Below are 24058 nucleotides of genomic sequence, written 5' to 3'. Positions count from 1 at the left end.
AGCGAACGGAAAACGTTCTGCGAGAGAACGAAGTTTCTTTGGCGAACGGAAAACATTTTGCGAGAGAACGCAAAATTTCTTTGGCGAACGGAAAACATTTTGCAAGAGAACGCAAAGTTTCTTTGGCAAACGGAAAACGTTTTGTGAGAGAACGCAAAGTTTAGTGGGGGAATAGAAAACGTTTTGCGAGAGAATGAAGTTTCTTTAGCGAACGGAAAACGGTTTGCGAGAGAACGCAAAAGCTTCTTTGGCGAACGGAAAACATTTTGCGAGAGAACGCAAAGTTACTTGGGGGAATGGAAAATGTTTTGCAGGAGAATGAAGTTTCTTTAGCGAACAGAAAACATTTTGCGAGAGAATGAAGTTTCTTTGGTGAACAGAAAATGTTCTGCAAGAGAACGTAAAGTTTCTTGGGGAAACGGAAAACGTTTTGTGAAAGAATGCAAAATCAATTGCATATAATTTTGTACTCCCGTCTCACTTTTTTCCCCCCATCACCACATTCCTTTAGAGGCTCCGTAATAAAAAGGCTGCTGCCCTTCTAGCCCAATGTGAATGATCTCAGACAGGCCACACAACCCAAGTGTAGAAACATCTTTAGCATTTCTTTATTGAACTAAACTGAATACAGCGATCAAATTTACAATGGGTGCACATCACAGTTCAGTCAGCAACAGCGTAACAGCAATATAGATCACAATAACCAGTATGTTACTATTGTTAGTTCCATTATGCGTTGGCTCCTAAAAGGAACGGAAGAACAAACGAAAAACAAAGTATGTGCAACTCTCTTCAAGGTTTGCCACTTCTCTTTATTTCAGTTTATGTAAAGAGCCTTGCAGAATCGACACTGACAGAGCATAAATAAAACGCGTTAATAGGAAGACAGTGTACAAAACCACATACTTACCTACACCTTTCCTGGTAAAACCATAAAAAAAAAATAAAGAAAAATCAGGAGTCAACACTTGAGCAGTTTGCAGGCCATTTGTCAGTGTGTAATAAGACACTCCTCTGTTTAGCGTGTTCACATAGCATGTTTTCAAAAACAAAGAGGAATTATTTTCTATTGACAGCATACGGAAACAACGTTGGCATTCGTTTGGGATGATCCGAGGTATGCATCCGTCACCCAGGTTTAGGTCATGACAGAAAGCTAAAATAGGTCAAAAAGCACATAACCTAACTAAAAAAAAAGACCCTATCTGTGCTGATTATTTTACGGTTACATTTTCTGGATTATTTCCTTGTCGTTTCGCATTTTAGACCCCGTTATCCACCTTTTCAGAAAGTCCACTTCAATAACAGGAAAGTCTTATAGAAGCAGAAAAACAAACAAAACAAAATCAGTGTAGCCAACAAACATCAAATCCGTCAGACGATGGGAAAGGGGGCAGCTTTGTGTCCAGCCGTCCACTCCGGCTCATGGGATCATAGTGACGGTGCTCACCTGTAGGCTCCATAGAGTCTCTGTGACTGACACATGAGGGGGAGGGGGGGGCATGCAATGACGAGCCCAACTTAGGAGCTCTCGCTGCTCTCCAGAGACTGCACTTTGACCAGGTGGTCAGGTTTGCCTCCAGCAGCGTGATGCTCCCACATCTGCAGGTAGAGTCTCTCCAGGTCCGTGGTGTACTGTTTGGTGTTGAAGAGCGGGCTGCAGATGCGCTGCTTCCAGACGCGGGAGCGGACCTTCTTCAGGCTGTGCGGGATGAAGGAAGAGCGTGTTTTAATCTTAAACAGGTCTAGTTTTGAAAGTGGATATTGACGAAAGGAGCTTACAATTCCATATCAGTGCCAAGCTTCACAGCAACATCTTCATACTCCTGACGGCTCTGGGCGATGAGTTCAGGACAGCCGAGACAGGTCAGCTGAGAGGCGGCCACACGTGAAGCCAGCGTCTCTCCTGCAGGAAACAAGCATTTTAGGTAAACATTTAAATGGTGGCCATCATAATCATGGCATCATGGCCTTTAAATGCAAAGGAGCTCTGCTTTCCAGAAGAGGGCGGAGCTTTAACAGCTCAACAACAACAAAGCTGGAGAATCTCACGCAGCCAAAATGAGGAAAGTGTTCAGTCTTACATTGTTCAAACCGGAGTCAACACTGATGGAGAGACTCAGGAAGAAGTTACAACTTTTAGACGTTTCTGAATGGTTAGTGGATAAATTGATGTAGTTGCTGTGGAGTTGATTCAACTCATCCACTAGCATGTGCCGTCATGCTCATCTTTTGTGTTGAATTGACCCTCGTTTGGCGTAAAATGACAGCATGACAAAAACACTACTACAACAACTCTTCCTCTTCTCTGAAGCAGCCCAACATGGCCCCGCCCCCTTTGTTATGTGTTCTCGGGGGCGGGTTTATGTTAATTTTAGAGTTATTGATGTCTGTGACCAGACATTTGTTGTAGTCCTTAAAGTGATTTCTGTAAAAGAAAATATCTCCTTTGCATTGAACTTTGAGTGTCGTAACTTTGCAGATGTTGTTTATGATCAAACAGCAACATTACACACTAACTAAAGTTAAAAAAGTGAAATCACAATCAACCACCCCTTTAAAAATGAATGAAATTAATATTTAGCAAAATGCTTCTCCCTAGAGTTAATTTTTCTAGCTGACTTTCAGCAGTTGAAACACTGATTGTGCGATTACACGAGATATGATTCAGATTTCAGCAAGTTGTACTTTTAACATACCTTCAGTTTTCAGAAGTTTTTTTTGCACTGTAACTAGTATTAAAGCGGAGGAGATGATAAGTTCACGTTGAGGTGAGGTGCTGCAGCGGTCGGTCACGCCACATTAAACAGCCCCAAAGTGGTTTATTTTTTGAGTTTCATAATAAAATGGGCAGAATTAGAAATCTGAGACTTTGTTTCATATGAAAAGTAACAAAGCTCACTGCAATTTATTGGATGGGAAGTGCGCTACATGTTCCATCCATTCAACAACTAAAAACAGGATAGACTAACTTATTCTTAGGATTTAAGAATCAATATCAGTTCGTAAAAATGAGAATCTTTTAAAATCGAGAAATCAATATTTTTTTTACCCATTTTTTATCATGTGCTCCAAGCTTGTATTACCTGGCATCGTAACCATGGGTGTCCCAGCCCACAGCACATCCATGCCCGTGGTGTGGCCGTTACAGAGCGGGGTGTCCAGGCACACGTCAGCCAACTGTCCACGTCGTACATGCTCCTCCTTTGGAGCCACCGGCGAGAAGATGATGCGAGAGGCGGGCAGGCCTAGGTTCTGAGCGTACTGCTGGATGTTGGGCTCGCCCACGGCCGGGAAGCGCAGCAGCCAGAGCACGCTGTTAGGCACACGCTTCAGGATCTACACAATGGAGAGCACAGTGAGTAGAGCTGCCAGAGAGTCAGTTTTATAATGAGCACATACTGTTCAAAACATGATGATTTCAAGTTACTTTGATTTGAGTCATTGGTCTAAACATGTTCACAGAAGTCTCTGTAGCTGTGTTTCCATCCAAAGTTGTGACATTAACTGGGAATATGGCATGAAACATTTGCAAATAAAGCAGCGTTTCCATCGCATGTGTTCAAGAGATCGAAATCATCAATTCCTGGGAAAATGGCGCAAAATATCAGTAATAAAAATAGGCTCTTTTTTCCTCCATCATAAATGAGTTGGTCTCAGAACGTCAGACGAAACACAATAAACGCTGTCATGTGATCTTGCGTTCGTGTGAGATGCTTCTGGAGGAATTAAACCAAATCATTCTGATGACAGACTTTGACTCAGACGTTTCAGAACCAACATTTGAGATGCTGCGATGTGATTGGTCCGCTGGTTAATCCAGTTTCCCAATCACAGCCTCTGCTGAGGCAAACCTGAGGGTTTTTGTTGCACATCAAGGGATTTATTCAGTAAATGTGTTTCCATCGTAGTTTATGTCTTTTTAATGGACAAAGTTATCCGCCTCAATCGAGCGCTTAAATTTGTTTCCATCTACCATTTTTTTATGCAATATACCAAAATTGTGTGTCATCCAACTCTAGCGCTTTAGATAAAACTACAGTTTGAACTTCTGCAGTGTTGTATTCTTGCCCGTGGACAGTTGGAGACATATGGACAGCACCAAAATCAAAAGTGCTTTATAAGAGTTTTTGTCAAAAGGGAACGCCACAGCTCTGTCTATTTTCTCTAGTCATGTAGCATCAATTCCCTTCTTTGTGTGTGTTTCTACTACGAAGGCAGCCAAGTGTTCCCATCTTTCAGCAGTGAATCCCCACTTTAAATCTTACATTGGCCCACATCTGCAGGGTGGGAGGGTCAATCTTATAGAGCTGGTTGAAGTTGCAATAGACAATGGAGTCTTCAGGGAGGCCATATTGAGAGCGGGTGGTCACCACAATCGTTCTGGGAACTTCTTCTCCTGTTGCCGCCTTGTTGTTAATCTAAACAGAAAGGTTAAAGAACACATGAGTTACAAGTTTAGGTACTGAAAAGACAAGCATGTTCCCTAAAAGTGTCGCCCATCCCTACAAGCTGTTCAACTTCTCCGCCACCATGTTTGTGCCACCTACAGCAGTGGTGTGAAGGCCCAAGTGAAGGGAAAAATGCCTATTGCACATCCTGTCTCAAAGCGTGCTATTCTCAGCCAGCTCGAGTGTGCCATACCTGCAAGGCTACAGTCCCAGATACTACAACCTCCTCCAATGTAAAAATCTGAAAAACAACAACATGAGGTAATATTCCGTCTCTGGCTACTTTTAGCCAGATCTTCTCTTATAGGAGGAGTCAATCAGGAGATGATCGAAGGAGGAAACTGATCTGAGATGATTCGAATCATTTCATCACCAATCTGAGTGAAATCAAGGCGAATACAAATGCAACCGTGTTTGATAAGAACACCTCCACGCTGCTTAATCGCCATAATGAATTACACACCAACAATGTGGGCTTGACTGAGGTGTCAGCAACCATGTTTACAATTACATACAAAGCAACATTCAGAATTGTATCATTTTATATTCCGATTGTGAGGATGATTTACAATTTAATTACACAAAATACAAGAGGTGAGAATTGTGTCACCATATTCGACCACATTCGATTATAACCACGCTCGTCCAAACAAAATGAAAAGAAAGAATGGAATCCCTCTTCATGAAGGATTTACAAGAAAAAATTATGTGCATATAAACGTGGTCAATTATCCACAGATCAGTCATGCTGAGAATGAAGGACAGAACTAAATCAGCAAGCCAGGACCCTCACAGCCAGGAAGAAGCAGTGAAATCAGTGTTGAGATCAACACTGCGGGCCGTACCTGAGTGGTGGCCAGGCCGTTGCTGACGGTAAAGCCGTTGATGGTGACCTGGATCTGGCCTTGGTTGATCATGTTAATGATGGCCTCAGCAGCCGTGTTCATAGGGATGACGGGCATGGAGAGGGCGCCGTTACTGTCCGCCACCTCTTGACCGTCACATTCCATCTGAAAGCAGGAAACATTAGCATGTCTGTTTAACAGGTTAATGGAATGAGAGGTATATTTCAAGCAGCAATTTCTTCACTAACCTTCACAACTTTGACATCCGGCAGGCTTTCCAGAAAGGCTTTCAGATCGATGCCATTCAGCACAATGCGATTGTCAAAAATGTGGCCATTTGACTTGAAGTCTATCACTGCCTTTTTCTATTGGGTAAAAAGGAAAACATGAACCTTTTCTGTAATAGATAAAAAATAAAATCATGCGATTAGAGACTGAATCTTACTTTGAGGTGAGGGAACATGTTAGCATGATCTCCAATGAAGAAAGTGTTGGGCATGTAGGCCAGTTTCTCAGAGTATTGCTCAGCAACCTCAATGGGCGACGTCTCCTTATCGCTGATGATGTAGTCCATGAACGGAGCTCCACTGGTGCCTGGGTATCCAAGCCACATGGCCTAAGGACGGATTGGAAAAAATACAATTATTATTTAACTACATATTTATATATTATCTGATATATACTATACAGTTCAAAAGTTTGGGTCAGTAAGATTTTTTTTTTGTTTGTTTATTTTTAAGAAATACTTTTATTCTGTAAGGACACATTTAATTGATCAAGAGTGTCAGTAAAGACATTGATAATGTTACCAAAGATTTCAAATAAATGCTGTTTCTATTCAATCAGAAATGTTTCTTGAGCATCAAATCAGCATATTAGGATCATGTGACACTGAAGAATGGAGTAATACCCCTTTTCCATTCCCGATACTGATTCCGATACCTAAGCTTAGGGTATCGGCCAATACCGAGTACCGATCCGATACCTGGGTGTGTGTATATATATATATATATATACACACACACACACACACACACACTACTAGCCCTGTATGAATTGATAGAATTATTTATGGTGTGCTTCAGACTTATCCCTTAATAAAACAAGAACAAAAACATACAGTGAACTAGAGTATTTTTATTATCTGACATACATTTGTCAGTTATATTATTTATTTATTTTAAGTGAAAAAGAACTTCAAATGCAGCCACAAATTTAACACTGTAAACTGAAAAAGGTATATTAGTTTTACAATATAACTATAAAAACAGTGCAACAAATAAATCTAGGAATATAATTAGGCTATATAAGAAAATAATCTCTTTAAAACTTGAAGTCCAGAAAAAATTTTGTTAAATAAGAATCTCACGTTTTCGACAACTGACAGCAGCTGGTCATCCAGAACAATAAACCCGACAATTTTGTCGGTTATCTTTATTTGTCTTTTGAAAACTTTTCTCTTTGTTTGAATGAAGCTGGCACACCTCATCCTTCTCCATCTTAAGCGCGTCAAACGCCCGAATCGCTCAATTCGCACCGCGTCATTCACGCGAATCACGCCGCAGAGAGTCAATTTGCGTCTTTGCATTGACTTAACATGTAAATCACTCGCGCTTATCGCTTCATTCGCGTCTGGTGTGAACGCAGCATTAGCCTTTATGTAACCATCGTGTTGCGCGGGGTGACGCGTCGTCAAATGCTTTATTAAGTTATTTGTGTTAAAGTTGCTAATACTTGTGCCACTCGAAATTGCAGCACTGCATATGAGACATGTCGCCGTTTTACTGGTCTGAAATACTGCCAAACAGCAGACATACTGCTAGCGCGTTTTCACTTCTCCGCTGCTCTAAACAGTGGTTGCTTGTGGCAACACAGCACAACTTCCTGTGTTTGCATTCTGAGCCGCGAAGAAGAATTGATTTCCGATTTGCTGCGTTAAGCAAAGATAGCGGGCACAACTAGGTATTGTTTAAGAAAATGATATCGGATCGGTACGTGAGTTTAAATACTCGCCGATACCGTTGCCAGAAATTTTTGTGGTATCGGTGGTATTTCCGATACTATTATCGGAATCGGAACAACCCTAGAAAATTCAGCTTTGATCACAGGAATAAATTACATTTTTACATATATTCCGATAAAAACAGCTATTGTAATGGTAATGGTACAATGATGTGATGGGTCATTTTTTGTCCAAAGGCCTTAATAATAATAATAATAATAAAAAACTAAGTGATGACATCCAAAGTATGTAAGGTAGTACAACCAGATCTCTTTTATTGAATCCAAAGGTTTTAATTATATTTTTCTACATATAAAGGTATTTTAAAGATTTTGAAGTGTCAAAAGGTCATTTGGTTTAACCGTCCAAAGGCCAATACAGTCATTTAATTTGTGATTAAAATATCTTAAAATGTAATAAATGTATATATTTTTTATTCTGGCATGATTTTATAACATCATATATCAACATGATGATGATGCAAAATGGTGTTAAAATTATGTGTAGAAGTCGTTGCTTTGTTATGAGAAAGAATGTCCGGAAAAATGAATTTCATTGATGTCATTCGGAGTAACTGATATAAAGGGACCATTTTGGATCAAGTCATGTGATCAATATCATGTGACATCATTCAGACACCTGCAAAGGACCACATGGTCGTGAAGTAAAGTAACTAACTCTCTCTTAACTATTTGATAAATTCATGTTTTCACTTGATCATACGCATGTCCCGAAACATCAGGTCATTCGGTGCAACCGCTATAAAACATGGAAAATGTTGTAATATTTTAAAAACTTGTACTAAATATAAAATATTTGATTGTCCTTTTGCTAGATATCAGCCTGTTAGCATTGTTTGGAAATACCGTCATTCAGTATAACCAAAAGTGTAATTCGGTAAAACTGAAATTTTGGTTAAACCGAATGATTTTTTTGGGTGAAATTTTTTGTCCATCTTATAAAAAAAATTACAAAAGTAGTGTTAATTGATTATAAAAACACAATCTCATTGTTAACACTTAATAAAACTTCAAAATTAATTATATCTCCATTATGTTATTTAAAAAAAAACACAAACATGCTAATTGTTCTGGCTGCCTCAATGATTTTCTGAACCAAGATAATGTTTATTATAATTTTAAGAAAATTATCACCAAGTTTTTTTTTTTAATTTAAGGAATTTGTTGCAAATGGCTGCTCTAAATATGATCCAGGTCTCTCCATCAATGCAAGTCTATTCCTGTCCAATCGCATATGCACACATTATATTAACGTAACAAAATTAACACAGATGACATTCTGTAAGCTGAACTCTCAAATGCCAACCTGAATGGGTGCTGGGCGCAAAGCGAACAGCTCATTGCGTGCTCCTTTAGTATAACCATTCATGTTGACCAGGATGTGGACTCCATCTTGATGGATCCTGTCTGCTGCTTTTCCATTACAGGGGATCTATGGAGACAACAAGATGAAATCAAAACATACCCCCTGAAAGGAAGATGATGTACCTTGAATAAGCCCTCGATACGAATACTCACCTGTGAGAGGTCGATGAAGTGATGAGTCTCTGCCATGACTTTAACTCTGAAGTTGGTGCTGTCATCAGGGCTGAGAGCATAGCAGAACACCTGCACAAAATACAACAGTATGAGATCGCCAGAACATGCTCAACAGAAAGATCTATCCTGTGTTACAGACTCTTCACCTCGAACTTCTCAGAGTTGTGCATGCCAGGGATTGACTGCATCAGGTGAGAAGTGGGATGGTTGCCGAAATCTGAGCTGACGTAACCCACACGCAAACGTCCTGCACTGGCCTTCAGGTCCTTTGGATGCTCATAGGCAGGTTTGTGAAGAGCATTGATCTATAAAACACGAAGTGCATTACATTGAAACTACACGTGATAAATCAAAAAATATAGCAGAATAAATACTGTCAGTGTGATATACGCACCTTATCCAGACACAAGTTGCCATGTCTCTCTGCGATGGCCTTGCGGAAACCGTGAGAGAGAGGGTACAGCATGCTGTGATGGGGATGAACGGACGGCAGGCGGTTCTTCTCCAGCTGATCAGCCACAATGCTCACCAGCTTCTTCATGCGCTCATCATAGTCGGTCCAGTCACATACAATCTGAAGTACAACACGGCGTCATTTAAATACTCCCACCTGAGTCCGGATGTACACATTAGTGTTCTTTACACACCTGTAGACAGTGAGCCAGATTACAATAAGCATCAGGGAAGTCAGGCTTGAGTTTCAGGGCAGTGCGATAAGATGCAATCGCCTCCGGAATGTTCCCAGAATCCTTTAAAAGGGGAGAAGGTTGCCATTTGAATTCAAAATAACATTGAAAACATGTGTATTATTCTTCTTCATGGCCATAGATTCATACCTTGTGTATGGAAGCCAAGTTACTGTGAGCATCTGCAAAAGCAGGGTTGATTTGAATGGCTCGAGTGTAGCACTGCAGCGCCCCCTGAACGTCCTGCATCTCTTTAAGAGTGTTGCCCATGTTGGAGTATGCATCCGCAAATGTGGGGCTGATTCTGTTCATTGAGTACAAACACAGAATGAGACTTTGAAAGACACCAATACTAAACAACATAAGCGTGTAGCTTAAACAAGAACATGCCTGATGGCCTCCTTATAGTGCATGAGAGCTTCTTGAAGTTTCCCCTGCTGCTGCAGGACACTGGCCAGGTTTGAATGGGCAGCGGCAAATTCAGGGAAAACCTTTGCAACAAAGGAAACCAAGACATGTGATTCAAACTCTATCACTTTAAAGGATTTTTTTAAACACATAATAATAGATGCATGTTTTCATTGGACCTTATTGGTCCCTCACCTCCAGCGCTTTCCTGTAGAGCTGCACAGCCTCCTCAATGTTGCCCTGCTCACGCTTGATGTTGGCCAGGTTGTTGAGGGAGTCAGCATGAGTCGGGCATAGACGCAGAGCAGTGTTGTAACACTCCTCAGCTTCAGAAACCTAACAGGAAGCATGCAAGTTAGCGATTGACTGTAAAGGCACGGTCATATGTACCGCTGTTCGTCAAACTTTCATGCTCAAAATCATTTCAAGAGGAGTCTGTGCATTTGGGAATTTTGGGATTTACCCTTACAGATTTTAATATGCAAACAAAACTGGCTTAATGTTAAGCAAGAAGTCTTATTTTCCTGCAGTCTGCCATTTTTGGCCTTTTGTCTGAAAACATTTCTTGTTAAAAAGGTATAGTTCACCCAAAAATGAAAATTTTGTCATTTACTCACCCTCAAGGAGTTCAAAAACTTTAAAAATGTCTTTGTTCTGCTGAACACGAATATGGGTAGCCAAACAGTTGGAAAAAAATACTATGGAAGTCAATGGGGTCCTTCAACTGTTTGGTTACTAACATTCTTCAAAATATCTTCCTTTGTATTCAGAAGAAGAAAGAAAGGTTTGGAACAACTTGAGGGTGAGTAATTGATGACAGTTTTCATTTTTGGGTGAGCTATTGCTTTAAGGTTTGTATTTTGTTTGCCCTGTATGGAACATTTTCTTCCTTTGTCAGTCACATGCCTGTTTAAAGGGTTAGTTCACCCAAAAATGAAATTACTCACCCTCGTGTCATTCCATAAGACCTTTGTTCATCTTCGGAACACAAATTAAGATATTTTTTGATGAAATCCGTGAGCTTTCTGGCCTGATAGACTGCAATGTTATTATGACTTTCAAGGCCCAGAAATGTAATAAAGACATTGTTAAAATAGTCCATGTGACTCCAGTGGTTCAACCTTAATGTTATTAAGCGACGAGAATACTTTTTGTGCACACAAAACAATCAACAGTCAACCAGAGGTCAGAAAGCTCTCAGATTTCAAAAATATCTTAATTTGTGTTCTGAAGATGAACGAAGGTCTTACGGGTTTGGAATGACATGAGGGCGAGTAATTTTATTTTTGGGGTGAACTAACCCTTTAAGTGATGAACTGCACTATATGTGGTTGTTTTCAGAGATGGTAACAGATGTTTATACTTGCGCTACACTTGTGTGGCCTGTGTTACAAAACTTTCAACCTCTGTAGCACCAGTGTTATGTGCGAAAAAAAGTAACGTACAGCCCTGGTGTAGGTTCTTACATTGCCCTTCTCCTTCAGTGCATTAGCGAGATTACAGTATGCATCAGGAAAGTGTGGCTGCAGCTCAATGGCACGACGGTAGGTGTCAATGGCCAGGTCGATCAAACCCTGCTCGTAGTACACACAAGCCAAGTTTCCGTGGACAACAGCATGGTTAGGGCTCAAGCTGAGGGCACGCAGATAACCAGCAACAGCTCTGTAGGTGGGAGAAAAAAAAAAAGATGTATAAGATTGGCTGAAAAGGGCTGAGGCAAACTGTAATGACAGAGGAAGTGACCGTTTACCTGTCAAAGATACGAGCCTCTTTCAGAACGTTGCCCAAGTTGATGTAAGCATCCAAAAAGTTTGGGTCCAGGGTCACCGCCTGTAAAGCCATTCAACAGCCCATGTGAAAATTATGTTCATGCTTGGAGTACCCCCTGAAGGGGCAATCAGGAAAGATGCCCCTTTAATTTAGGGGACAATATTTGCCCCCTAAATCGATTTTCCAGTGCATTTTTCCTTTTACCTTTATGAATAACTTTATAAAAATTAATAATGTTTTAAATAAAAAATGTTCAATAGAGAAATATGCAATGATGGTAAAACTAAGTAAATTATTAAACTAAAACCGCCAGTAGGTGGCAGCAAGTCAGTTTTTATGAGCGAGTCATTGAATCATTCATTCAGTAACGAAGCAAGTGGCTGTGAATGAATCATTGAATCATTGACTCACGATTCGTTCAAGGCCGCAGAATTGTTCGCGAAACACAGATGTGTGTTGAAGTTCTGCTGTGGTTTTTGTTAGAAATATTATGTAATTGCAAAATAGGTCAAAAAATAAAACGTACATTTTAAACACAGTACTGTCAGTATTTACTCTGTCACATTTGCAGTCATGTGGATGTTTGGGAACAATTGCGTTCTTGCTCGTTATCATCATTAAATACAAGAACTCACACAAGGTATGTTTTTGTATCGGAGAAAGTTTGATTCGTAAATCGAAATTAATCCATTATCTTTGTCTATATTTGTTCTTCATGCGAGTAAGTGCCAAATCCCCACTTTTACAAAGGTGCATTGTCGAGAACTACAGTAATTTAGCACGATTTAAGGCAGCAGATTCTGCACGCAATCTATCATATGAATGCTGCTTGTGTGGATAGTCATTTCTGACTGCAAATGAAGAGGTAATTTGATTACATGTACTGGATTTACGACATTTTGGCAGTTAGAAATACATGCTCGATTGTAATATTATTTTAAGGTAGAATTAAATGAACTACTCAGCATTTTGTTTGTGTACCCTCTAGGGCTGTCAAAAAAAAAAAAAAAAAAAAAAAAACGAATTTCGAATATTCGTCGAATTAAAAAAAAAAAAAAAAGGCACATTCGAATGTAAAACCCGTGCATTCGAATTTTTGCATAGCAGACAATAAAGTACTTTTTTCCTCTAACATTAAGTAATGCCTTTAGAATTCTAATTTTGCAAATATTTCAGAAAGAATTTCGAATTTAGCTTTTCAGACATTTTGACCAAAGAGGGACTTTCAAACACAACCAACCTTCTCAAAATGATGAATGGCCAGCCAGATCTCTCCCTGGGCGTTGAACACGCAGCCCAGGTTACTCCATGCCACGGCGAAGTTTGGCTGCGTTTCAATTGCTTTCAGGTAACAAGCCTTGAACAGGTTAACAGTAAAAAAACAGGAGGAAGAGGAGGTAGAGAGGGGAGGGGTTGTAAAAGAAAAAATAAACCAAAAGATCAAATAAAAAGGAAGAAAAAACAAAAAGGGCAGACAGAAAGAGAGTTAGTATCTATTCCCACAAAAAGCAAAAAGTGAGTCTACAGCATGGGCTCGCGTGCGCGAAATTCTGCCGCGCTAAGCTGCACACTTTTCCTACGCTGCGCAAATCCAACCAACACCTATACTCCGACTTACATTCTTCAGTTATGCAGTTTCAAATTAACTTTATAATTATGCACTTAAGACTACGAAACACACACACTGAGTGCAGAAATGGCATTACATAATCTCCATAAATTCCACAACCTTAAATGCAAGTGCGGTGTGCAGGTAGAGGTCCCTGTAATGCAAGCGCAAAAAGCCACGCGGGCAACCCGCACTGTGATTGCCGCTTGCGCCGTTTCCGCTAGCGCCCGCATTCGCCTGCGCTAACGCCAGCTCAGGGTGAAGACTGCAGACCTGGAGCGATCTGACCAGACTGGCACACGAAACTATGAAACTCTTTACCCTTTGGGGCGTTCAGCTGGAGTTAGTTCCCACGGCCAAATCCATTAATACCTTAGTTTGAGAGTAATGATCATTGCTGACAGAGTCATGTTTAGGGCTGTGAAGCCACCAGGTGCCATGCTAGCAGGGAGGGCGTGCAGATCTGCAACCCGCAAGCCGGGGGTCGAGGGAAGGGGGAGTGCGGTTCAAGCGCGCGCCTTTTGGTCGCGGTTTTGTCGCTGCGCAGCCCTTGCGCCGCTGCAGACTCACAGCGCTTCATCTGCTCAGCAGAACGCTGCAACTCCAAATAAAAGGAGAAAAAATAAATCATAATCCAAATGAACAGGAAAAAAATAATCAACAAGTAAGAGAGTTAGAGGGTTCTTACTGTGCTTTTGTTTTGCTTACAGCATCCAATCAATTTTCTCTTTAATAAAACTTGGGCATTACGCTTTTTTCTTTTTGCTTTCATTTACTGTGGTTTTATTTTTCCTTGTTTTTGTTCTTCAAAGGAAGCCACAAGACAGAAGAACTCAGGCATTGGAGTAAGGTGTTTTTCTTTCTGTTTTGTTACAAACCCGTTACCATATTTTTGGACTTTGTCTGGGGGGGGCGGCCGCAGCTGGAAGAGGAGAAGACTGATGCTGCCCTAGTGTTCCTGTCCACCGGACCGCACCTACGCAGGAATAGTGTCACCCACCTGAAACCTTCTAAATAACAATATCAGTGGTGGAAAACCAAAAGAGACAAAATAAGAAAACAAGAGCGTTAGTAAAAGTTTGACATTTCATATCGATATCAAAACTTGTATTGACAAAGCAAAACAAGTAAGACAAAAAAGGAGAAAAAGAAATATAAAAATGACCTGACATCAGTTTAAAACCCATGCAATGAAAAGGATTTTACACTTTCAGAAACAGGAATATGTTCGCAAGGGGTCGAGAGTGAAGAAAGGCTTCGAGTTGAGATTTACACACAGACTCAAACTTTTCATTACCGTGTCACATTTTCAAATACAGGTAAAAGAGGGAAGCGAACTGGCTTGATCTTACCCAAATGAACTGATCACATTGCTCTGGGAATATTATTAATAATCAGAACATACAAGGGGGAAGAAATATAGTCCATGATATTTTTCTTTTCCTTTGTTGTTTTGTTTGTTTTCATGGTTTAATACCTTGTTTGCTTTATCCTTTCCTGCCTTCTTGACTCCTGGCCAATGGATAAGGAAAAAAGCCTGGGGTTTAAGAACTTCATAATCATCTAGAAGCCTCCACAGCTCTGAAATAAAGAGGTCATCGCTTGTGTCGCGCGTGTATAATTCTCTCTCTCTATCATGGTATCTGACGCGTGCAGTGGAGTGCAAATAGCGATCTGTCTGCCTGGCACAGCCCAGGGCTGGCACACAGCGTTGTTGGGAACACATAAACCCTCCCGAACCCAGTTAGCCATATTTTAAGGGGGTCGTGATGTAGTATTGGGGGGAAAACGAGGGCCGAAAGCATACAAATGCACTGTGGAGCCCTTGAGGAGCATCTGATGGCTTGACTGAGGGGTCAGGCAGACAGTTCAAAGCGCGCACGCTCCACGGGCCCTAAGCGAGCGCGCGGGGGGTTAGGAGCGACAGAGCAGGTGGGGGGCCGCTGGCGCCCTCGTACTCTTCCCCACTCCGCCCCCCTGAGGCACCAAATAAGAGGGCTTCTAACCAACAGGAGGAGAACTCTCTCTACAACATCAAGTCAAACTCCCAAAGACCCACCGACCGAAACCACAAACGGCCACGCTGCCTCAAAGAAAGCGTAATGCTGGAGAAGCAAATCTGCTCTTCGACTTTTTAAGGCAGTGATTGGTTTTGAATAGCGCAAATTACTAGAATTACATGCTTTAGGGTTAGAAGCCATCTTATTTTTTGCACAGCAAAGATCACTACCTTCATCAGTCCATTTATTTCCCCAAGACCGAGCCAGCGAAATCCCTCTGAGAGACTACAGGGAAGAAAAGCATGCCAAAACTGCAGCATGTGTTTTAGGACCCCCATTTGGTGAGACACAGAAGAGCCCAGCCTTTCTTCCTTTGTGTGGGGGCGAGTGGGGGCTGAAGCAGTGTTTAGACTGAGAAAAGCATTGGAGTGAGAGAGGGCAAAAAGAAGGGGTGGACAGAGGGGGCGTCTCTAATCTAGCCATCCAAATGAACAATGAAACAAAACAAAAAACAAGTGAGAAGAGGGTAAAGGGGTCTTAACCTTGTTGAATAATAAAAAAGAAAAAAAGAAAGAAATAGTTTTTTTGACTATGTTGGTGAGATGCAGGTGACTTTGGTACACTCTGCTCTACTCGAATGCTGAGGCTAGGCCTGTAGGATGGTAAAGAGTGCTGACGTGGGGAAATTAAATGAGCAGCACACTCTTAAATGCGCTGACAAGAACTTATTGGAGGAAAAAAGAAAAAAAAAAGCCTTGCACTCACTCCCAAAGTACAAGAACGGCTAGGTGTCTGACAGGGGATTATGGTCTAGAGCTATGAGTTCATAATAAGAAAACAAAACAAAACCTTATGTAAACGTGCAAGGGCCGACATATTTAAACATACCTTTGCCTCTTCAAGGCGCCCGAGCGCCTTAAGCAGGTTACCCAAGTCACTGCGTACACAATACAGATCCTGTAATAAGAGAGATAAATAAATCAATCAACTAATACATACAAAACACATTAGGGCTGGACGATATATAGAATATTTACGATGTATTTTTCTTATAATGAAGCAACTGTGTGAACACTTTGATAATTTTAGTGCTCCTTTTACTGTTCAATTTGAAACTTGGCAAACTACCTTAAATGTTTTAAAATATTTTATAATAATAATAATAATAATAATAATAATTAGAGATGCACCGATATATCGGCCAATAATTGGTATCGGTTGATACATTTTCACACTATCAGCTATCGACCAAGTTTAAAAACAGCCGATAGTCCGGGATATATCTTGTCAATCAGAAGAGGGCAGGAAAATGCACTGAATTTGTGCTTTGTGTAAAGAAAATGCTAAGAAACCAGTTTGAAGTTCAATATTATTAGCTATTATATGAATTAATAACATTCAGAAAGTTAATTTAATCTTCAGAATTTAGTTAATGTGTGTTAATATTAGTTTGAGTAATGTGTTTTTTTATAACTGATACCAGTTACTCTGAAACAAGTTGATGAAATGAATAGAAGTTTTTAATTTGCATTTCTTTCAAGATTTAATGATTATTAATTATAAGGTATAAAAGGAAGAACCCCCAAAATATCGGTATCGGCAGATATCACTGAATAATTGCCTACTGTATTGGTGGAGAAATTTAATATCAGTGCATCTCTAATAATATATAAGTGATAGTGAAATGGTTCAATATCATTCTTTGTTTATTCAGTGAAAAACAGATGACTATAATTTTAATTAAAGGTGCACTAGAACCAGTTTTCACAAGATGTAATATAAGTCTAAGGTGTCCCTGAATGTGTCTGTGATGTTTCAGCTCAAAATACCACATAGATTTTTTTTAATAAATTTTTTTAACTGCCTATTTTGGGGCATCATTAACTATGCACCGATTCAGTGTGCTTCCCCTTTAAATCGTGCACTCCCTGCTCCTTGAGCTCTCGACTATAAAACACACAGCTAATATAACCCTCAAATGGATCTTTACAAGAGGTTCGTCATGCATACTGCATACATGTGTCGGATCATGTGAGTATAGTATTTATTTTGATGTTTACATTTGAATCTGAATGAGTTTGATAGTGCTCCGTGGCTAAAGCTAACATTACACACTGTTGGAGAGATTTATAAAGAATGAAGTTGTGTTTATGAATTATACAGACTGCAAATGTTTAAAAATGAAAATAGCGACGGCTCTTGTCTCCGTGAATACAGTAAGAAATGATGGTAACTTTAACCACATTTAACAGTACATTAGCAACATGCAAAACATTTATAAAGACAATTTATAAATATCACTAAAAATATCATGATATCATGGATCATGTCAGTTATTATTGCTCCATCTGACATTTTTCACTGTTGTTCTTGCTTGCTTACCTAGTCTGATGATTCAGCTGTGCACAGATCCAGACGTTAATACTGGCTGCCCTTGTCTAATGCTTGAACATGGGCTGGCATATGCAAATATTGGGGGCGAACATATTAATGATCCCGACTGTTACGTAACAGTCGGTGTTATGCTGGGATTCGCCTGTTCTTCGGAGGTCTTTTAAACAAATGAGATTTATATAAGGAGGAGGAAACAATGGAGTTTGAGACTCACTGTGTGTCATTTCCATGTAATGAACTCTTGTTATTCAACTATGCCAAGGTAAATTCAATTTTTGATTCTAGGGCACCTTTAAGACTAAGGATCAAGGTTAGTTTTTAGGTTTCTCTCATTTAACATGCATTTTGAAATGGGGGTTACACTATAAAATGTGGAGACTGCGTATCATCAAAAGGCTGAAAACACAGAGATAATTTCTAGCTACATCACTCAGTCTGAACTCACAGGGTTGTACTGGAGAGCGGAGACATATGCTTGAACTGCTCCCTCCATGTCCCCTGCTGCCACCAAAGCTGCTGCCAGGTTGATGTATCCATCGATGAAGTCCGGTTTGAGACGGAGTGCGTGGCGGTAGTGCTCGATGGCCTCCTGTAATTGACCCCGTTCCTTATAAACATTGCCCAGGTTAGAGTAAGCTTCAGCCAGCATTGGGTTCTGCTTGATGGCCAGAGTGCTAAAGTGGGCCGACCTGCAGACCGAGCCAAAATTAAGAGAATGAGACTGGACATATTCCAATTATGTCCAAAAAAAACAAATCCCCCTACACTGTTCTCTTAAAGAACCGTTCCAGGTTATTTCTGGACACGTTATCAATTACAGCTCTTTAAAGAGTGGAAAGTGGGTCATATTTACAGATTTTAAACAGTTTTTCACAACGCTGCCCACTTGTTTCTACTGCAAATGTTACTTCAAATGCACTGTATCCTGTTAATACCTTTCTGGACCTCAAAGGGTGCAATGACGTTGCTGCCTATGTGTGGTTCAGAAACCTCTCTATCTTAATTTGTGTTCTGAAGATGAACGAAGGTCTCACGGGTTTGAAATGACATGAGGGTGAGTAATAAATGACTTAGGTGAACTAACACAAGTATGGAAATGCAAAGATCGTGCTTTTCCACAACTTGGGACTGCGAAACGTCTTGTAATTCTCAGAAGCATCTCTATCATTTTGTTGCCGATTAATCCTGTGTTTGCGTCGGTCTCATATTTACTACTATATGACATGCACGAATCGGTGGGCAGGGCTAAAGAGGCGATGGCACTGATCTTCTTCTGCAGAGGCCGTCTTTCGTCGCAGTATGACATAATAATCGGACAAAATCCAAAACTAGTTGTTTGAAGAGCTTGGTTTCAATAAAAGAAGTGATGACGAGTTCTGAAACTTACAGGATATTGTTATAGTACAATGACCTCCTATATGTGAAAAGATCAAGGACAATTTGATTTCTCAATTCATGACCCCTTTAAAACCCCAATCAATAGACCTCTACCACCACACCTCCACCATTCCTTCTTCCCAAAGAGAAGCCGTGAAGACCCACAGACCGAGCTCCATGAAGACAGAGCAAAGACGCCCATCTCACCTGTCAAGCCTGCGACACTGGAAGTGGATGGAGGAGAGCAGCAGCAGTACACCAGTATTATCTGGCTCCTGCCTCCACAGCTGCATACAGTGGCGCTCTGCCGCCTCAAAATCTCCCGACTGATATTCCCGGTGCGCCAACTCTGCCAACCCTTGGAAGGAAAGCATACGTTTGGTTGGTTCTGGAGCACCAACGCAACCCAGAGGAGGGGGAAACAACATGTTAGAAGAAATGGAAATGAGGTCAAATTAAAAAAAAATAATAAAAAAAAGATAAGAACAGTGGTGCTGTTTTAAAAAAATAAAATAACACTATAGTGTGGAACCATTTTTATGCTGTGTTTTGTGCATAAAACTGCAAATTTTCTAAAACTTGCATTGATGGTTCCTGTAATGATGAAAGCACTTTTAATGTACTGCCATCAAAAAAATAAATAAAAAAAATAAAAATCAAAGACAAATTATCAAAGAAACTCAGCGACTAAAAATAATGATTTAATTATGTTTTTTAAATCATTAATGAAATTAATAACTGAAATAAAAGTCATATGTAATTCATATATAAAAGGACTAAAAAGGAATGAATTGGGATGAAAATGAAAAACAGATGAGGTTTGGTAATGAAGGAGTATGATGTGATATGAACGTGCAAAGGACAGATTAACATATGGGTGTGATCAAGAGTTGGGCAAACTGGCTTCCTTTCAATTCATTAGTGTGACAGAAAGAGGATCTTCCTTACAGTTTAAACTAAATCAACAATCACAAACTGAGAAATTTCATTAACCCAAAAAATTTTATTTTGATGCAATTATTCTTTGGTATGTATATGTTTGGCTCCTTTTAAAATGAAGGCATTCTGAGAAACGAGGTATGCACCATGGCCCATAAAATTAAACTTTAAATATATTATTATTTTAAATGTATTATACAAATATATTTATATTTAAAGGGTTAGTTCACCTAAAAATGAAAAGTCTGTCATTAATTACTCACCCTCATGTCGTTCCACACCCGTAAGACCTTCGTTCATCTTCAGAACACAAATTAAGATATTTTTGATGAAATCCGATGGCTCAGTGAGGCCTGCATAGCCAGCAATGACATTTCCTCTCTCAAGATCCATTAATGTACTAAAAACATATTTAAATCAGTTCATGTGAGTACAGTGGTTCAATATTAATATTATAAAGCCACGAGAATATTTTTGGTGCGCCAAAAAAACAAAATAACGACTTATATAGTGATGGCCGATTTCAAAACACTGCTTCAGGAAGCTTCGGACCGTTATGAATCAGTGTGTCGAATCATGATTCAGATCGATGGTCAAACTGCTCAAATCACATGACTTTGGCACTCCGAATCGCTGATTCGACGCACTCTGAATCTTCCTGAAACAGTGTTTTGAAATCGGCCATCACTATATAAGTCGTTATTTTGTTTTTTTGGCGCACCAAACATATTCTCGTGGCTTTATAATATTAATATTGAACCACTGTACTCACATGAACTGATTTAAATGTTTTTAGTACATTAATGGATCTTGAGAGGAAATGTCATTGCTCAGGCCTCACTGAGGCACCGGATTTCATCAAAAATATCTTAATTTGTGTTCTGAAGATTAACGAAGGTCTTACGGGTGTGAAACGACATGAGGCTGAGTTATAAATTACATTTTTAGGTGAACTTACCTTTTAAATATAATTAAAAATATACACAAGAGGAACAAAAATGTTCCATTTCAAACACTAAATATTAACATTTAATGTTTCTAAATGTTGTATATTGTAACATCTTTAAGGGTTTTCACTAGAGATGCACCGATACGAAATTTCTCCACCGATACCGATAGTTTGGGGGTTCTGCCTTTTATACCTTCTTTTAAATGAATAATAATTTCATTATAATTAATAATTATATTCTAAAAAGAAATGCAAATAAAAACTGGTATCAGTTATAAACAAACACATTACTCAAATTAATATTAACACACATTAACTAAATTCTGAAGATTAAATTAACTTTCTACATATATAATTACTATTAATACTGAACATCAAACTGGTTTCTTAGCATTTTCTTTACACAAAGCACAAATTCAGTGCATTTCCCTGCCCTCTTGATTGACAAGAAATATCGGCCCTGACTATCAGCTGTTTAAATAGTCTGAAAAGTTGCTTTTATCAGCCAATTCCGATTATTGGCCGATATATTGGCGCATCTCTAGTTCACACACTGAAAAATGAAATACTTATAACTACAATACACTTAGAGTAGTTGCATCAATTTCTTTCCATTTCAATGATTTATTAACTCCAATCTATTGTCCTATTTTCTAACCTCTATTTACATTTTGGAGTCATTTTCAATTTCTAATGAAACAATACTGGTTTACTCACTGCAAATACTGAATATTAGGGATTCACAATATATCGGCCACCATATCGGCTGATATGTGTTCATTTTTAATGTCATCGCTTTCAGCCCAATAAGAAAATTTGTCCAACATATTATTAAAGCCAATAAATAATGGACTATTTTACACTTCAGATGCTCACTGTTCACCATGATGATTTTAAATCCCTGTAAATATGACTGAAACCACTTTAAAAAGAAAAATACAGTTAAGTACAATATGTGCAGTCTTTGTAAGCTACATAATATTATAATGAGAACATGCTTAAGACATATTTTAATGCTAAAACTTTTGTTTTTGTAATCAGGCTCTCAAAAATTATATAAAAATTAGGATTTAGATTTATTGGCCAATATATCGGTTATTACAAAATTTCGGTGCATCCCGACTATTATCAAATGTTATTACTAAAAAAAAAACAGTACAGGAGATGGAGGAGGCAGGAGCTGGACATTCAATGACACCTGATTATAATGAGTTAGTTGGCTGTTTTGCCCAACTACGTTAATCTTAATGAGGAAAGAAAACACTAATTTCACTAATGCTGCTGAAATAATTTAAAACTAACGTTACCATTCATATCACACATTAATCTATTTTGACAAACTACGTTACTTGACAGTTTAATCATGGCACGCATGCAAAGAGGTCAGTATTACAGAGTTATTAAACAAACAAGTCTTCAAAAATGAATAAAAGCGACCGATTATTATCATCATCACGAGGCAAACGGCCGTTATTGTCATGGTTACCTGTGCTATCAGCCACGTTCCCCACCGAGCTCGCCATCTCTCCTTCACTCTTCACCGGATCCTGTGCAGCGGCGGACAGTGTCGCGATTTAATAGAGGATGTAAAATATTAAAGGTCTCGAATTAATTTAATATTTTTAAAAACTAGATTCAGATTCTATAGTGAAACCTTCGATAAACAGCCTGCGGTCTTCTTGCTGCTAAGCTAACACACTAAACCGGACAAATTCACGGAATCTGATGCGCACAGCGAACGGCTTAAATCGTTTTTCTCGACGGTACTTGTTGTATGAACATATATCTATTAATCTAAGACCTCAATTATAGTAGGCTGGTTAAATAGGCGAGTTTATGTTCGATACTTTCACCATGGCGAAATTTCTAGATAACAATGGCTTTCCAGTCTCCAGCGAAATGGCGGATGTGACCGGAACTTATTTTTCGAGGAGGAGGGGCGTGAATATGAGAAAAGTAGAGCCATTGCGCGCGATTCTAACAGAACTAACATGAAAGTAAATAACAATAATTATGCGTTAGCACATGTAACAGATATAGAAGACTAATATGATTAATCATCTGTATCCGATTTTTACTATTTGTTTATGTGAAAATGTACTGCACTTTGTATCATTGCGTGCGCAGCACTACAGGTCAAATAGCGGTGGATTAAAAATGGCCGCACTCAAACAAGGGTGTGGGTGAACAACACCGTTTAGGCGGGAATTGTTTCCCTCACACAATGTTTGTTCATATTGAAGCAAGGTGAATAAGGTAAACATTTAAATGATAGATATTACCATACTTCCCCAGTTGATTAATCACACTTATAGGGCCTTTGGGGTCTTTTTGGACCCTAAACGACGTTTGCTACAATAAAAAAAATGTTCTCTTTGTCCAAATGACATGAAACTTTGTAGTAGTTTCTAGATCTACAAATAAAAAATGGAGTGATGTCTTGTTTTTATGTTAGTGTAAAAAATAAAAAAAATCATACTCACTCACTTTGGAGTCTCCAGAGACCCCAGGCAACAAAATAATTGTTTTTTAAAACAAATGTAATTTTTAGGGCTGGGTATTGACACAATTTTCACTATTCGATTCGATTAATATTCACATGCTTTCGATTTGATTACGATTTCGATTCAATTATTTTGGATGTAGTATTTCAGTTACAGTACATGGCAAATATACTAGAGGAAAAAATCAACTAATGAGAGTCAGCTGGTACTACTATAATAATATTGAAGGTTAAATTAACTTATTTATATACAAACACTTAAATTACACTCAATTATGTTTTAATTATAAATAAAATTTAGAATTACATTATCATATTTCTACTCCAATTCGTTTTTTTGAAATATAAACATTTAAATTACGGCTGTCATAACTGATTTATTCAAACATGAGAGATTTATTTAATTTGTATTATTTATCTATTTAATTATTTGATTTAGGATCTGTTTTAAAATTTCCATTTAGTTTTGTTAAAAAGATTTTGTAATTTCACAAAGAAATATGCAGCATTTTGTCTGAGAAATAATTTAAAAAAAAAAATTATTTAAAAAAAAAAAAAAATTGTGA

The 24058-nt window shown here is 39.0% G+C and overlaps 1 protein-coding gene across 9 annotated transcripts; it reads right to left on the bottom strand.

Annotated features, from left to right (window-relative positions):
• Window positions 1-585: 585 nt before the first annotated feature.
• On the bottom strand, window positions 586-22814 carry ogt.1 (O-linked N-acetylglucosamine (GlcNAc) transferase, tandem duplicate 1). 9 transcript variants are annotated; one of them, XM_067384928.1, is made up of 23 exons: window positions 22476-22814; window positions 19309-19489; window positions 18170-18413; window positions 16219-16287; window positions 12962-13078; window positions 11702-11781; window positions 11418-11613; window positions 10147-10287; window positions 9934-10034; window positions 9694-9847; window positions 9505-9606; window positions 9252-9431; window positions 9004-9162; window positions 8837-8926; window positions 8625-8750; window positions 5742-5912; window positions 5545-5661; window positions 5297-5461; window positions 4645-4692; window positions 4269-4421; window positions 3087-3339; window positions 1783-1906; window positions 586-1702 (listed from the first exon to the last, which is right to left on the bottom strand). In XM_067384928.1, exons 1-23 carry the CDS (start codon window positions 22510-22512, stop codon window positions 1522-1524), a joined length of 3189 nt encoding a protein of 1062 aa, XP_067241029.1. In that variant the 5' UTR covers window positions 22513-22814; the 3' UTR covers window positions 586-1521. The 9 variants fall into 9 exon arrangements, with proteins under 9 accessions (XP_067241029.1, XP_067241019.1, XP_067241038.1 ...); XM_067384918.1 differs by having other exon boundaries at window positions 587-1702; window positions 11397-11613; XM_067384937.1 differs by having other exon boundaries at window positions 587-1702; window positions 11397-11613; window positions 19309-19459.
• Window positions 22815-24058: the final 1244 nt, after the last annotated feature.

The sequence above is a fragment of the Chanodichthys erythropterus genome, chromosome 1 (assembly GCF_024489055.1).
Source record: "Chanodichthys erythropterus isolate Z2021 chromosome 1, ASM2448905v1, whole genome shotgun sequence".
NCBI lineage: Eukaryota > Metazoa > Chordata > Actinopteri > Cypriniformes > Xenocyprididae > Chanodichthys > Chanodichthys erythropterus.
The sequence above is the reverse complement of the archived record's forward strand: the minus strand, read 5'-3'. Positions and strand labels throughout refer to the sequence as shown.